The sequence below is a fragment of the Girardinichthys multiradiatus genome, chromosome 3 (assembly GCF_021462225.1).
Source record: "Girardinichthys multiradiatus isolate DD_20200921_A chromosome 3, DD_fGirMul_XY1, whole genome shotgun sequence".
Taxonomy (NCBI): Eukaryota; Metazoa; Chordata; class Actinopteri; order Cyprinodontiformes; family Goodeidae; genus Girardinichthys; species Girardinichthys multiradiatus.
In genome coordinates, this window is record NC_061796.1 from 928,305 (window position 1) to 945,891 (window position 17,587).

The 17,587-nt window shown below is 41.1% G+C and overlaps 1 protein-coding gene across 4 annotated transcripts in view; it reads left to right on the top strand.

Moving 5' to 3' along the window:
• adcy3a (adenylate cyclase 3a) overlaps positions 1–17,587 on the top strand; it is a 171,991-nt gene that overhangs the window by 68,303 nt on the left and 86,101 nt on the right. For 3 of the 4 annotated variants that reach the window (XM_047360985.1, XM_047360983.1, XM_047360986.1), the window contains exons 17-18: positions 14,273–14,419; positions 14,956–15,069. In XM_047360985.1, the coding sequence (XP_047216941.1) occupies positions 14,273–14,419; positions 14,956–15,069 (261 nt within the window). The remainder of the gene's footprint in view (positions 1–14,272; positions 14,420–14,955; positions 15,070–17,587) is intronic. The other variant, XM_047360987.1, reaches the window with a different exon arrangement.

Here is a 17,587-nt window from a genome sequence, read left to right on the forward strand (position 1 = left end):
CCCCCTTTTCTTAGTTGGATTAAAAACAACCACCTCTGTCAAGGAATCTGCAGCACATTTATTGTATGATGATTTTTTTGTGTGGAGAAGACATGGCATTCCTCTAAACTGTCTCATCTTTTGTGAATTAGGATATGTGTTGTACCACTGTGAGGTATTGACCACACCTACCTTCACAGAGGTCAGTCTTGTCAGGACTTATCCCTATTTGATGTCCAGTTAGCTGGAACTGATTGGGGGTGCAACGTGTTGAGAAGGGTGAATCTGCAGACTATAAGTGGGGGGAAAAAGAGGGAGGTTTAAGGCATTGATTGCTTTGTTCAGCTGGCCCTGTTTTCCCTCTGTACTTGTATAGTGCTTTATCAAGTCCCCAGAGACCCCAAGGCGCTTCACATTACATTCAGTCATCCACCCATTCGTACATACATTCACACACTGACAGTGGTAACCTACATTGTAGCCACAGCTCCCCTGGGGCACACTGACAGTTAAAAGATACAATAGTAAAGATTTCCAGAAATCCAGAAACAACCTTGTAATAAACAAATTTAAAATTTATCTCAAACTGAAAGACACTGGAACACTAGTGATACTAATCTGCAGTCCTTATGCCTAGTTGCGATTTCTTTCTCAACAATGCAAGCATTGTCATAATCAGTGATGCTGGTAACGCGTTACTTAGTAGCGCGTTACTGTTCTGTGGCCACTTTTGTCAATACCAATTAATCTAACGTGTTACTATTTCCAAACTAGTCATAAGATTAAAGTTACTTATCTAAGTCACTGCGCATTACTATAGGCGTAGGAACCCCCGTCCCAAAAAAATTATACCGCAGAGGAGAAAAATAATAGATTTTGAAATCTTTACCTCACATGCTTTTATTTTGAAAGCGCAACGCAGCGTGATGTCACTGGCTCGCCCCTCCCTTAGCTGTTCTAAGGGTTTGACATGCGGGGCAGACGCAGGAGACAGTGTTGCCAAGTCCGCTTATTATAAGCGACTTTGGGCTTATTTTTTTCTAAAGTCGCTTGCAAATTCCGTGAGTCACGGGTTGTGGGTTTTTGGGCTTGTTTTTGAATGTGAAGTTGCTTATTTGGGCTTGGCTTTCTTTTCAAGTAAAACCCCATGATTATCTCCCAGCTCCCCACAACAAAGCAAAACACGTGTTTGTCCTTTCCATGCCCCACGCAATACTTTTGCGTTTGCTCGCAAAAGTTGTTAATCACCTTGCATTTTAGAACAGCAGAAAATACGACAAACTGCTCACAAAACAAACAGCACTGATATGGCATTGGTATGGTTTATTTGTCATATGCAGGTTAACACGCAGTCAACAATGCAATTAAATGCTTAGGATAAGAAGAACCGTTCAAATCACTATAAAAACAAAAGCACACACCATGCAGCAGCAATAAGCAAACAAAGTGTCACAGATGTAGTTTCATGCAGTATTATTGTCCAAATTTCAGTAATCTGGCAGGTTGTGGATAATAACTGTCTTTAAGTCTGATTGAATATCCTTTTATTTAAGGCCGATTTCAAAACAAAACTCAATAAATCTCAAAAACAGGTGTAGTGTTTGTTCCATTTTTGCAGTTATCTGGTTTGGAAACTTTCCCACAAAGTATTGCGAGATAACGCAAAGACTATTGCGTGAGAACGCAAAAAGTATTGTGTGGGAATGCAAAAGTATTGCGTGGGGACACAAAAAGTATTGTGTGGGAACGCAAAAGTATTGCGTGGGGATGCAAAAGAAAAAAACATTTTTATGGTAAGGTGGAGGGTGGGATGTTGTCATCAGCTGCTAAATGTACCTAACCTCTTAAGCCCTGGGGTCTATTTTCGAAAAAATGCATACTCATATTTTATAAGGCATTGCTCAACTTGTACAATGCCTAAACTGCTAATCTTTATATCAACTAACAAAAAGGTCCTGGAGGATGATGTGGATTTGAAAATTTAAGAGTAAATTATTCTGGGCCTAAGTAAATGAGGTTTAAATGTCCAAAAAGATCAATTCGGCCTAAAAAAAACAAATGTTTACATACAAAACTTCTTACCCTTGCTGTAAAGAAGGAAATAAACACAATAAATTGTAACTACAACATCTGAGTGACATCTGTAGCCAGTGTGGTGTCCACACAACAAATATTAAAAAGTTATACATAATATGTATAACTGATAAAATCAGGATCCTTTGGCTGCTGGCTCTTTCTCCTCAAGCAGGGTCTTGCAACATTCTCATCAAAGTTTCTGATGATGTCAGTCAACATGGCTTTACAAATTCTGAGCAAGTGAAACAAAGGAAATATTCAGATTATGGTTTACATCGAAACCAATGATATGCCCCAATTTGAGATAGACAGAAGCCCCAGCGAATCACAGGCGAGAGTAACAGAAGTCTCAGTGAATGACGCACAGGCACTGTTTCCGTTTATCATCTTCCTGTGGCTCCAAATGAGTGTGAGGAGGAATATTTTTTTCATGGATTACATGCTATCGCTTGGATATATTCAAGAAACAGACTTTTTTTTCGAAAAAAAACATTTTCTGATGAAAAAATCAGCAAAGGTAGGACCGATTTTATATGCTTTGCTTGGTTTTGCTTATGTGTTTGGAGGAATTTGTTGAGTGCCCAGCTGAAAAGTTTGAGATTTATGCAAATTAGTTTGATTTCGATATATTCAGTGTTTTGTTGGCTTTCATTAGCAATGCATCCTTTGGCGCTGGTCTGTGTGTTGTGGAACCCAGGCCCACGGAAACAGAAACTTGGTCATAAGTTGCATTTTGGATAGCTGCACGCTTTTTTGCATGGTGTTTGAGCTGTGGTCAGTGAATACAAGAATGAAGTAGATACTTTTGTAGAGGAGTCTCAGATGAAGATCTGGATATAAGATAAGTGTGTGTCAGTCTCAGAGTTAGTCAGCTATGAGCGTGTTATTGTGGCTAAAGAAGCCAAGTCCCCTTGTAAGGGGACCCTCAAGCTTAAGAATGCTAATAAAGTTACTTATAATCTAACTTAGTTCTAGATTCTAGAATTGCGCCGCTCAAGGTGGCAGCAGGTTGGAGTGGCTCTGTTACTTTTGATTCTGATTGATTCTTTTTTGGGAACTCTTCCTCTTGTGGTGGATACAGTTGACTTTTTTTGGACGACTGTCCTCTCCGGTGTCGGATGCTGTGCAGCTTGGAGGATTTTTCCTAATATTTTTCTACTTTTGGACATTTGTTATGATGCATTGCCATGGCAACTGGGTTGTTTCTTACAACCGGGAGCAGATGATTAATATCTCAAAAACTCAAATAGAAGAAGGTTCTGGTGTTGTGGAAGACTTCTTGTCTTGTCCCGGTACCAAAGAAAACTCACCCATCAGTCCTCAATGACTATAGACCTGTTGCCCTGACATCCCAGATCTATTTTAATAGGTAATCAGTCTACCTTTAATTAAGTATTATAATTTTATGGACCCAAAATCTATGGCTTACGGGGTTCAGGAGTCCAGGAACCACAGATTGAGTACTGCTGCATTGAACAATGATGTTAACTCTCTGCAGAGATTGAAGGATTGGCTAAATATCCCCAGACCTGTTGGTGTATTATTTCTGCTTGGACAATAATCAGATTTAAAAATCACTAGTTCACAGCTCCTAATTTACCTCAGATCATATTTGCTCCTAACCCACTTCATAAGAAGCTTCAGACAAACATTATGCTAAAAAGCCAAAAACAAAATAAAAACACAGATCTGTTTTAAAATAAAGAAAAAGCATGCTTAAAAAATTTGGTACTGCGGTGGGAAATAATTCCACAGTTCTGAAGGCCTTTTCTATACAGAGTATTTTAGAGAACATGAGATTAGTTTTAATTTTTGTGTGGTACCATTATCCAATCAGAATCTTTCTTACCTTCAAAAATAACCCAATTTTTTTCCATTCTCATTTTAAAGGTTTGTTTTGCCAAGGAAAATGTGTTTAACAAAACCAATTACTCTCAAAGGTTTTAAAAGTTTTAGCTGGTGATATCTTAGAAAACAACAAGTGTTTTAATATTCTTGTGCAACATAGAACCGATTAGGTTTCCTTTCCTTCCCCAAAGGGAGAAAAAAAGAAGCTGCAGAACCAAGCCTTTTATAGTTTTTGTCAGGACCTGATATAAGGTACAGTGTAAATAAACATGCTGCATGAATCAGAAGAGGGAAGAAAAAAAACCTAATATAACCTCTTCCTGCAGCTGCTGTGAAAAACAATAAATTTGTACCTTCCATAACTGTAAGTTAGCACTTGCGGACAAATACTGCACCCCACTGTAAGTACTGTGTCAGAGACTGTATGAAGACCATCTGCAGTAAAACTACACCTGTTTTAATGAGGTCTCTACCCATTAGATTTATAGGATACAAACTCTGACAACAGAAAACAATGGCTGAAAGAGACCCCATCAGGTGTTACGCATGCAATGGGTTTTGAAAATGCTCCTTCATGAGATCTGTCCTGAGAATGACATAGAAACACATGGTTACTGCTGAGTTTTGGAAATGTAACTTTCTCTGCATTTTAATAACTTTAATAACTAGAATAATTGACCCTAAATATTCCACGACGAAAGAGAACTTGCTTCTCTAAAAGAATTAACTGGAAAGTATCAAATGAGCTAAGTTATCACCCTTTTGAAGATGCTTTTCTAACCCTAAAATAATATTTTAACCCGCTATGTCTGTCAACATCAAACAAGCGTGTCACATGAGCTGCAGTTAATAAGCGTTCTTCATTGCAGAAAATAGGAAATGATTTATGCAAATGTGTGTGTGTGTTTGTACGTTACCCCCATCAGTTTCTAAATTGCTCCAGATTCAGACTGTCATGGCACACAGTCCTCTATCAGTCCAAAAAACAACCCAGGCCCTTCCCAGGTGTGTTGGTGGGACATTCACTCCTTCCTTGTCCACTTTAACTTCTCCAGGAGGGAGAAAGAACTTTGCTCCGGCCTGTTTCTCTTCTGCCCGCATAAAATGTGCTTTCAATATAAATCCAGTGTATCGCTCTTCTGGCTCTGGCAAACAGCATGGATCATTGTCCATCTCAGTGGGTTTGAGCCAGACTTCTTCTGAGTTTCGTTCTGGTGGAAACTCACACTGTGATTTGCAGCAGGGAGGCAGACAGGCAGACCCTCTCTCTTTCAGGCCATGTTGGAGAAGCGTCTCTGGCGGAGTAGCCATGGGAAGGGCAGGTTTCAAAAGTCTAGACTCAAAAACGCAGATGTTGCACTCAAATTCCATATATGTGTGTGTGTTTGTGTGAGAGAGGCAGAAAAAAGTTTAGTATAGGTTCAGATTTTGCACACAGAAATATTATCAGTCAGTCAGTCAGTTGTCCACCTGCCTGTCACTTCCTTCCATAACATGCACTATACTCCTTTCTTTTCCGACTGATCGCAATATTTAAGACAAACAAAACTTCCTGCAGGAAAGTTTTAACTCTTTAACACCTTAATTGATGCTTTTTAATCTTTTGAAACTATTGAAACTATTTAACTTATTTGGACTCAAACTTCCACTCTGTGAAAAACCAAACTTATCTTCCCAAATTAAAGCACATTTAACACAATCATCCCCAACTTTTCCTTTCATTTTTTAGGAGATGATGGTTAATGTGTAATAAAAAAAAAAAAATAATATACATTATATCATACAGAGCAACTTCTCACCCAGATATATTTGTAGACAAATAGTTCGGATCCAATCGGCCAGAAGCCGCAGGCAGGCACTAGGACTCCCATCCGTAAAATGGAGGTGGACTGAGGACAACGTCTCCAGGCTTGCCAGGCGTCCGTGTCCCCTCCTGCGGTTTCCTCTGGCACGCTAAATTGTTGTGGAATTTTGTTATCAAAGTAGGAGAGAAATTAACTCATTAAAAGAGCACCGGACTTTGTCTTTATAAGTTTTATTCAAAGGCATTCAGCGTTTGAAGACCCTGTCACTGAGCTTAGTCAGTGAAGCGGAGCCCCGATCAACATGTAATTTAATTCCCTTCCTGTGGAATGCTACCAACCAAATTATCCAGTTCCCTTGCGGCGGACCTACCTAGTCGTTTCTGATCCCCTTACGGCGGGATCCTACCTAATTTATCGCTATTCCTTTTCGGCGGAATAGTACCTATCCAATTGCTGTCTCCTTACGGCGAGACACTACCAACGACTTGTCGCTTGCGATCCCCTTCCGGCGGGATCCTACTTAATTTATCTCTATCCCTTTTCGGTGGGACAATACCTTTCCAGTTGCTGTCTCCTTTTGGCGAGACACTACCAGCGACTTCCAACTTTCTTTAATATTAAACAAAACGTCTCACCTCTGAGCTGACTTCTAGGTGACTCTCCGGACCCCTAGAGTCGCCCGGCGTCGAGCGAAGCAGTTGACCTACCGGCCTGATGTGAATTTACACACCGGGGCTTTCAGCCACCAAGCCTAGGTACGGCTGTGCGGTAGCGCTTCCTCGGCGTCGGCGGTCCCCAGGGTCCTTCAGTCACTGCAAAAAAACAAGATTAGGTTAGTTAAAAAAATTCTCCAACGTCGAAGGACCAACTTAATGTTAGGTATTAATTAGTCAAACTCAGAGAAAAGAAGTATGACACAGGGTCTCTGTTTTTCTTGCGCAAGAGGTAGCTCACACTTTGCAGCGCAAATCTACAAAGTGTTGGCACCTCTTTATTTATACATGCTGGTTCACACACACAGTTCAACAGACAGTTCAGGCATTTAGGGTGTGTGTGTGTGTGTGTTCCTGTCTTGGCATCACAGTGAGAACCATTTTCCCGATTTCACCATCAAATTGAGGACCATTTGTACCAAAGTGAGGACATTTTGCTGGTCCTCACGACCTATTTTGCTAACGGTTAGGTTTAGGACTAAGGTGTGAATTGACTTTAGGTTAAGGTTAGGGTTATGCATGCACTGGTAATGGTTAGGTTTAGGGTTATTGTCAGGGTTAGGGCATAGAAAGGGTTGAAAATGACTGAAAATCAATGGAAGTCAATGGGAGTCAACACATGGTCCTCACTACATATAGCAAAACAAGAGTGAGTGTGTGTGTGTGTGTGTGTGTGTGTGTGTGTGTGTGTGTGTGTGGAGTCAGAAGGGTTAGGGTGCATGTGTTTTGCTTTTAAACAGAGAGGGAGTGGGGACTGGTACAAGCAGCCCCCAGATGTTGCTGATAGTAGCATAACTCACTCCTCTCCCCCATCTCCCTTTCTGTGGCATGTGGGAGGGAAAAGCACTTTGCCCAGACATGAGTGATAAACAATACAAAGGTTTTCAAACCCTAACAAGATGCAACTGTGAAGCCATCTACAACAAGGGACAGAGCAGACTGTACTTCTTGAGGAAGTTTAGGTCCTTTGGTGTTTGCAGCAAGATGCTGCATATCGTCTATAAGTCTGTTGTGGAAAGTGTGATCTCTCCTGCCATCATCTGCTGAGGAAGCAGCATCAGAGACAGGGACTTAAAGAAACCTGCATAAGATGAACTACAAGAACATTTATTTTCCCTTTGGGATTAATAAAGTGTTTTTGATTTGAATTAGTTACTTTTAAATTTAGGTAAATCAGTATAGTAACTTAGTTACTTTAGAAAGGAGTAATCCGTAATCAGATTACTTTTCCAAGGTAACTCTGGCAACACTGGTCATAAGACACAATTATCATCAAATACTATGGCTAAATGTCAAAATAACACATACAAAATTACAAGACATAAAAATCTTAAAATTAATATAGGTTAAGTTTGTGCAGCGGAAAATGAAAATATTTTAACATGTGTTTAGCATGTTTGTCAGTTTTTTTACCTTAGCAACTAAACCCAGAAAGGTCATTGGCGAGGCTCAAATTAGATGTCGTTGCTGCTCTTGTTTTTAAATACCATGAGAAAAAGTCAAGGAAGGAGAAAACCTCCTTAACCTAAAGCAGTTCTCACAATTATGAAAGGAACTCAGAGTATTATTTAATTTCATCATTCACTTGGGTCACTTTCTCTGTGGAATCCTAAATATTTGGAATAAAAAAAAAGTTTAACGAACCCAACCTAGGAAAAGTTAAAGTTCAAATCAAGATTGGCAAACATATCTTACAGGTTTTGATTGTAAGTTGTTGTCAGTATTTCTGACTGGAGATCTCAGATAAGATTTTCTGCCCATTTTTGCTTGCAGGATTTAGCACAGATGTTAACCAGCTGAAAGTTTAGGAATGATAAAGCGGCATGCAGCATTGGGTGGGCCTTGCAGCTTAGCAACGTTCAGCCTGTGTCGTTACCGTGGGAGTCTCGCATCGCTGACTCCATGCCACCAGCCCGCCTCTAGAGTAATTTGGACCATGCGTGTGTAATTTAAAGGCAAATGCATTTTTGTTGTCCGATGAGCTAACCCCTCCCTCCTACTTCCCTATTTCTAAGGGGATTGCTCAATCCAGCTCTCCATCCAACGGGTCCGGACTTCCCTAAACCTGAAAGATCTTACTAAGCAGGTTTACTGAAAGTTCTGTTTAAGCTGGTGTCGGGAAATGACACGCCTCACCTCTCACAGACTGCATCCAGAAGTCTCGCCCTTCTTCAACTGGGGGTCAGGACGACCGAGTAGCCCAAGGCAGTCATCCACTCCTCGACAGTCACTTCTGTTAACGGCTGCTCATTCCCTAATATCAACACTGGCTCTTGGTATATGGGTTAGGTTAATTTTAGTGACTTGGCATGAGCCCCAAGGGCGCTGTTTTAACAAGCTTGGCTAAGGCAACCTATAAAAACCTCCTAAAATCTCTTTGAACCAGGCAACAAGACTTTTTACCATCAATGAAAAACCAACAATAAGGTGACTCAAATAATTGGATTTCCATGATTTATCTAAAATTTTATATGCTTACTTTAATTAGTAACGCTTTTGCAGGGGCCAGTAACAGCTTAAATTTAGCAACACATAATAATTCCAATAATAGAAATGAGTCAATCAACTCAAACTGTCTTTCCCTGATGCTGAAACTAGTGAGTTTGGAGAGGCTTTGAAGACGGAGGCTCATCCATGCACCTGATGGAGATGTTTCTTCTGGTAACAACGAGTGATTTCTTGAAGGAAATACGATTTCATCTTCAGCTTTCTTCCTCTAAGTGGACAGGCACTAATGCTCATGGTTTTGATGGTTAAACAGGAACTTTGTTGTCATATGTCTCAGAAGACAGTAGCCTCCTGAGGCTGAAGAGTTGAAGGAAACCCCGGAGATATAATTTGATTCAGGACTTCCAGAAGCCTGAAACTTAGATCAGTCAGTTGTTCACCGATCAAGTTCACTTCTGTTGTCTGGATAATGAGATCAGTCCAAGTATGCATGGTGTTGTTCTGGAACTCTGACTGTCAAGCGTTCATCAGAGCAACAGCCTGGTGGAAGAAACTGTATCTGCAGCAGCTGGTTTTAGCAGACAGCGCTCTGTAGCGCCACCTGAAGGTAACAGCCTAAACAGTTTATGTGCAGGGTGTGTTGGTGGGCAGAGATTTTAGCACCCCTTTTCATGACCATAGACCTGTATAAGTTCTGGATAGAGGGAAGGTCAGCCCTGATGATTCTCTCTGCAGATCTGATTGTTCGATGCAGTCTGGACCTGTCCTGTTTTTTGAATGAGCCAAACCACACTGAGATAGACGAAGACAGGACAAACGGAATTAAGGCAGTTTAGAAGCACCTCCTGTGGAAGGTTGTATTTCTTGAGTTGCCTCAGGAAGTACAGTCTCTGCTGGGCCTTCTTCAGAACATTGTCTATGAGTGAGGACCATCTCAGGTTTTGGGAAATGGTGGTTCCTAGGAACTGGAAGTGGTCCACAGTAGTTACAGTGTTATTGAGGATGGTAAATGGGGCGATCCACCTCCTGTCTGTATGCAGACTGGCTCGGGCAGTCTGTCTGTCAGCACCCCGAAATGAAGGGGACCACCTCTTGGGTCCAGGAGCTGTTTACACAGAGCCAGGCCAGATGTAGCTTCTAAGAACAGAAAAAACAGAGAGTGAACATAAAGTCAAAAGCTAAAATTACAGCAAATAATGCAAAATTAGAGAGTAGTATGAGAATGTAGCAGAGAGAGTAAAAGTGGTCATTATGTTCTCCAGCAGCCTAAGCCGATAGCAGCATAACTACACAGATATCTCAGAATAACCTAAGCCACTCTAACTATAAGCTTTTTCAAAAAGGAAAGTTAAAAGTAGACAGGATGTCTGCCTCACGGACTAAAATTGGGAGCTGGATCCACAGGAGAGGAGTCTGATAACTAAAGGATCTGCCTCCCATTCTACTTTTGGAGACTCTAGGAAACCTGCGGTCTGGAACAAAGTGCTCTGTCAGAAAAATATAGGCAACAATCAGATCTCTGATATATGGTGGAGTTTGACCATTAAGGGTTCTAAATGTGAGAAGGATAATTTTAAATTCTATTTTGGATTTAAAATAGACCAAGGTTTTTTACTTTATTATTGGAGGTCAATTTATTGCCGTCCACGAATTGATTGACAAAGCAGTGTTTCTCAAAGACTCCAGTCCGAAAAAGACAACTTCTGTCTTGTCTGAATTTAGAAGCAGAAAATGTACTGTCATCCAAGTTTTTATTTCTTGAAGACATGCCTGTAGTCTGGTTAGGCTCAACTGGATTTATGGATTTAAAAAAAAGCTGAATATCATCAGCATAACACTGGAAATTTATCACATGCTGCCTGGTAATTTTACCTATTGGAAGTATATATATTTAAGAGAATTGGCCCAAGCACTGGACCCCGTGGTATTCCACAAACAACCCTGGAGTTTGAACATGATTAGTGATTCATTAGTGACTTTTATCAGTGCTGTTTCAGTGTTATGATGACTTCTGAAATGTGTCTGGAACTCTTCAAACAGATCATTACTGTGTAAATGCTCACACACTTGATTAGCAACTATTTTCTCAAGAATTGGAGATAAGGAACAGAAGATTGAATATAGGTTTGTAATTTATTAAGTCATCTTGATCAAGATGATTTGCCCCTAACCACTTCTTAAGTAAAGGTTTAATTACAGCTTCCTTAAAAGCCTGTGGTACATATCTATTTACTAATGATAAATTAATCATATCTAAAATGGGGCTGGTAATCAAAAGGATCACTAATTTAAATAATTTGTCCAGGTTTGGGTCTAACATACAAGTTGAAGGTTTAGATGAAGGTAATAGTTTTGATAACTCAGGAAGCTCCACTAGAACAAAACAGCCAAAACACAGATCAGTTTCTACGGTTACTTTCAATGCTGTGTCACTTACTGATAATGAAGTAATCATGTCCGGAAGTATGCCAATGATTTTATTTTTAATAGAATCAATTTTACTAAAAAAGAATCTCATAAAGTCATTAATGCTGAGAGCTGGGGGAATGGATGGCTCAACATAGCTATGACTCTGTGTTACTTTTGCAACTGTACTAAAAGAAAACCCTGTTATTATTCTGATTCTCTTCTAATAATGATGAGAAATAAGTTGTTCTAGCTTGGTGAAGTGTCTTTTTATACAAAAGTAGACTATTTTTCCAAATTAAGTAGGAGTCCTATAAGTGTGTAGAATGCAATTTTCTCTCCAACTTTCTCACATTTAAATTACACAGCTCTGAATTAAACCAGGGAGCCAACCTCAAAAGATCAATTACCCTATGAGCAAGGGAATCCATTTGTGAAGGGGAAGAAACAAAATCACGCTGGTGCCTGAACCTGAGCGACGCTGGCCCGAAACCCTCCCCAACCCCAGTCCCCAACGACCCCCATCCTCATCCGGAGAGGGGGTCATGTACAAAAGAGGGGTCTACATGGTCCAAACCAGCCCGCTAACCAGAGCCGCCACAGGATGAAACAGTCCCAACCCCCCAATGAATTCCGATCCTAACCCCACGAGCCCCCCTCCCCCAATGAACCCCAACATGAATTTCCCCACAGGGCCTCCCCCATCCAGGACACAGATATCGAACACATGCCCCCGAAACCAATTGCCATGAATCCCCTCCCCACAGCACAGGGGAACACCCCCACAGGTGAGCTCCATCCCCAAAAAGCAGAGGAAGCCACACCCACACAGCTCAAGCTCCACACACAACCCTGCTCCAATCACCCCCGGCGCATCCTGCAGGATGACCTTTGGGGCTTTGTTGGTGCTGCAGGGAAGACCATGGGAGGGAAGATGTTGGTGTGATGTGAGGGCTTGGGCCTTGTCATAGTGTGGTAGCTGTTGGTCCAGAGCTCTCTGTGATGTGTCTTGCCGTCTACTGACTACGGAGGCTGAGCTGGGTTATGACAGGAATCCCTTCATCTCAGCCTCTCCTCAGCCTCTCTGTGGCTAATTTTACCAGATGGGATGGCACTGGGCCTTAATAGTGCCATCTCATTATTTTATGTAAAATATTAATTGAATTTTCTAAATCTCTTTATTTATATATATGGGCTGCATGGTGGCGCAGTTGGTAGCACTGTTGCCTTGCAGCAAGAAGGTCCTGGGTTCAATTCCCGACCTGGGGTCTTTCTGCATGGAGTTTGCATGTTCTCCCCATGCATGTGTGGGTTCTCACCGGGTACTCTGGCTTCCTCCCACAGTCCAAAGATATGCCTGTTAGGTTAATTGGTAACTCTAAATTGCCCTTAGGTGTATGAATGTGTGTGGTTGTTTGTATGTTGCCCTGTGATGGACTGGCGACCTGTCCAGGGTGTACCCTGCCTCTCGCCCATAGACTGCTGGAGATAGGCACCAGCTTCCCTGTGACCCACTATGGAATAAGCGGTAGAAAATGACTGACTGACTCTTTATTTTAACTTATTAAAATGTAATGTTTAATAGGTGCTGATTACACACTTGCAACACTCAAGGGAAAAGCCTCAAGTTTTATTCTGATTCTAGTTTAGGTATAAGGTAAAAAAAAAAAAAGGGACATAAAAAATGGGTTAAGTTTAGTTGTCAGAACACCTAGCCTCTTCCACATTTACTGCAGCCAAACATCTTACAGACGCCTACATCAGGTTAATTGCTCAAACACAATATCTCGAGCAGACAGGGAGTCGAAGAAACCAGTCAATTTCTGTGTCTCAGCTCTTTAAATTGGCCTCAGGGACTTAGGATTAGGGTCACAGTATCAGAAAATGTAACTAGAGCTAGGCTTCTGAAAAAGTATTAATATGATTATTAACCAAATAAAGTAATTCATTTACAGAGGAGTTTTTCTGACCAGAGAGATCATGTAAATGTACATACATTTACATGAACTAATTTGTGTTATCAAAAAGAGTTAGCTAAGGGGAATGCCACATGGCATAGCAGTAGAGCACGCAACCCATGTACAGAGGCCTCGGTCCTTGACACAGGTCCCAACCCCTGAGACCTATGAGACCTATGCTGCATGTCTTTTGCCTATCTCCACCCCATTTCGTATCTGCCTCCTCTGGAAAAATAACAACAACAAAAAAAATACCACTAGTGCTGCAAAAAAACAAAAACAAAAAAAGCCTGTGAGCTAAGGTGGGTATCTAATGTCTAAAACTAATGTTCTTTACTAAAAAAAAATTGTATACTGTGAGAACCACTGACTATCATTTTAGGCAATTAATAAATATAATGAGTCTTATAACATTATGTACTCAGTGGATAGCAAATCCAAATAAAAGAATGTGTATCTTAGAAGAATAATATCATTATGTATGTGAATAATTAAAAAAAAATTAACGAAGAGCGTGTAAAAAAAACTAACCGAATGCCAATCTGGGAAAATGGACTGGAAGTCAAAATTATTCAGAGAAGAACATTAACTGAGGTGATCAGTGGGACAAGAAACAGGTGGAAGATAGGTGAGAGACTAATTAATACAGTAAGAAACCAGAGAACATCGACAGAGGGACTATAACTGAATGAAGCCAGAATAAAAGACTGAACACACAGAGACCAGAAACAAAAAAATCACAACACCAAACAAACAAAACACAAAAACCAACAGGAAACAGGTAGACTCAGAAACAGGAGTGAAAGAAAACAGGTAGTAAAGACTACAACTTTAAAAGAATAGAACTTAATCACATAACAGAATAAACGCATATAATAACACAAGTTATAAGACAGTTTAATGTGTAGATTACATGGTTTTCAACATACCAAAATATGAACTGAAAAATTAGTTGTACAATTGCATCTGAAAACACAGGAGAAATAATTTATTTAAATCTTACTTTTTGTTATTTACACATTTATAATCTTTTTTTCAGGAGTTGTACAGTCAGTCGTACGATGAGATCGGTGTCATGTTTGCCTCAATTCCCAACTTCTCTGACTTTTACACAGAGGAGAGCATCAATAATGGTGGCATTGAATGTTTGCGGTTTCTCAACGAGATCATCTCAGACTTTGATAGTGTAAGTATTGTGTTTTGTTTTAGAACAGTCAGTTTGATAGTCAGGTGACATCGACTTTGGAACGTCTGACAATGTTTGTGCACAGTAAACATTTTGATTTCTCTTTGTAATGCGAAGTGGCATGCACAACTTGTAAAAGAGGCAATGAGTCTGTAGAAACCTTCCTGTATAAATAAACAACAAAAACCAAACTTGTAAACAAAAGTGTACATTTTTGGTATTGAAGAAATTCTTAATGTCTTCTACTTATTTTGTAATACATTCGTAACTCATGAACAGCATCCAGGAACAAAGGTTTTCTATGTTTGCTTAGTGTGTGGACCTTTTAAGTACACACATATACAGTATGCACGTAAACAAGTAAGTGGAGGTAACAGCAATAAGTCGCAGTCACCGCATACTTAATTGAAATTTTTCTTCTCAACCACATCCCAACTGTCTGCTGATCCCCCTTCTATAGCAGCTCTTTCCTAAAGACTATGGAATTGGGAGTTTTCTTATACCATCTACTAACTTTTCATCTTTATCAATGCCAGCTGCTGGATGAGCCCAAATTCCGCTACATCACAAAGATCAAGACCATTGGGAGCACCTACATGGCAGCATCGGGTGTCACCTCTGATGTCAACGATGGTTACATCTGCATGAAGGTAAGCAGGTCATCGGATTTCTCTTGGGTAAGGTTTTGCTGGCTAGTGAGAGGTCATACTTTCTTAGCATTTTTCCCTCTAACTTATAATAGGGTAAGATGCCGCCCCCCATCAAAATTGCAGAAAAAAAATAAAGACGCAGTAAACATAAATGATGAAAAAAGAAGTAATTATCACATCTATTCACTCATAAAATGTGTCTGACTTTTAATTTTTCAGCAGTCCAATTCCATTTTTAGGTTTATTTGTTGTTTTTTTGTGTAGGCCTAAGTACATACGATTTATTGGCAAGGGATGATGGTTAAATGAATCTGTAGTCAAATGTTCCTAAACTTTTGGCTTGGGATGAAGATCAGCTCTTCCAAGTCTGAGGCCATGGTTCTCGACTGGAAAAGGGGGGCTTGTCCTCTTCAGGTTGGAGGAGAGTTCCTGCCTCAAGTGGAGGAGTTCAAGTATCTTGGAGTCTTGTTCACGAGTGTGGGGAGAATGGGGTGGGAGATCGACAGACGGATCGGTGCGGCTGCCGCAGTAATGGGGGCACTGTGCTGGTCCGTTGTGGTGAAGAGAGAGCTGAGCCGAAAAGTGAAGCTCTCCTTTTACCGGTCGATCTACGTTCCTACCCTCACCTATGGCCATGAACTCTGGGTCATGACCGAAAGAACAAGATCCCGGATACAAGCGGCTGAAATGAGCTTCCTCCGTAGGGTTGCCGGGCACTCCCTTAGAGATAGGGTGAGGAGCTCGATCATCGGGGAGAGGCTCGGAGTAGAGCCGCTGCTCCTCCACATCGAGAGGAGCCAGTTGAGGTGGCTTGGGCATCTATACTGGATGCCTCCTGGACGCCTTCCTCGGGAGGTGTTCCCAGCACGTCCCACTATGTCTCTCTGCTGGCCTGGGAACGCCTTGGGCTACCCCGGAGGAGCTGGAGGAGGTGTCTGGGGAGAGGGACGTTTGGGCGTTTCTGCTGAGTCAGCTGCCCCCGCGACCTGGTCCCGGATGATTAATTTATGATACCTGTCACAGTCACATCCCTGGCAGCTTACACGAGTGGTCGCAAATGTCACTCAAAAACCGATGCAAACGGAATAGTCAGACAATGACAACAAGAAGACAGGAGAGGATGGCACCAGTGAAAGAGAATTCAGTCATTTATTTACAAAAATTATTTCACAAGGCTTCGCTGGAGCAAAAGGTGGATAAAAGATGTGGACTGGCCTGACAAGACTGGAAAAATCCAGAAGCAGGCAAGTGACCAAGGATGGACTTATGTTCAAATAAAGTTTATTGTTAGGTTTTAATCCCTTACATCTTGTGCATGCTCCCAACATTTTTTTTTCGCCAGCAGCCACAGTCCTGTACATGTCAATATTTTGTGTTGGTGCTAACCCAGAGCCAGGGATTATGATTTCAGGAGCAAAGAAATAAAGATTTTAATAACACACCTTAAGAACAAACAGGTCTGAAGACAAATGCAGACTGCTGATAATAACAGAGAATCTGACAATGAGAATGAGAACCAAGGGCTATTTATGGGCTTGAATTGGAGTCCAGTTAAATGGTAAATAGCCTGCACTTGTGTGCCGATTTATAGTAGCGTTGTAGCGCTTTACACTACAATCAGTCATCCACCCATTAATTCAATTCAGTTTGTTTATATAGCGCCAATTCACAACACATGTTGGCTCAAGGCACTTCACAACAGTCAGGTACATACATTGCAATTAATCCTAACAATTGAACAGTGCAGTTGGAGTTAGCTTTTTATTCAAATTGGATAAAAGGTTTTTCTATCTAAGGAAACCCAGCAGATTGCATCCAATCAGTGACTTGCAGCATTCCCTCCTCCTGGATGAGCATGTAGAGACAGTGGACAGTCACTGGCGTTGACTTTGCAGCAATCCCTCATACTGAGCATGCATGTATCGACAGTGGAGAGGAAAAACTCCCTTTTAACACAAAGAAACCTCCAGCAGAACCAGGCTCAGTGTGAGCGGCCATCTGCCACGACCGACTGGGGGTTTGAGAGAACAGAGCAGAGACACAAAAAGAACACAGAAGCATTGATCCAGGTGTCCTTTCTATGGGAAGGAAAAGTAAATGTTAATGGATGTAGCTCCTTTAGTCATTTCACCTAGAAAGAAAGAACAGATAAACTCTGAGCCAGTTTTCAAGGTTAGAGTCTGAAAGAGAGCACATAGAGTTTGTTACAGTTAAGCTCAGTCAATCGCCATGTCTAGGAGAGAGAAATGGTTAAACAATAAAAGACAAGGCTATGTGGATCATCGGTAGAGGGTGAGCATTAAGTTGTTGCCAGCAGAAGCTCGGACGATTCCCCTCTCCAGAAAGGTGTCACAGGTAGACACAGAGCCAGGCCAGGTGTAGCTTCTAGGAAGAGAATAGAGAGAACAAGGTTAAAAGCTGAAATAACAGCAAATAATGCAGAATTGGAGAGTAGTGTGAGAATGTAGCGAAGAGGGTGAAAGTGGTCGTTATGTCCTCCAGCAGCCTAAGCCTATAG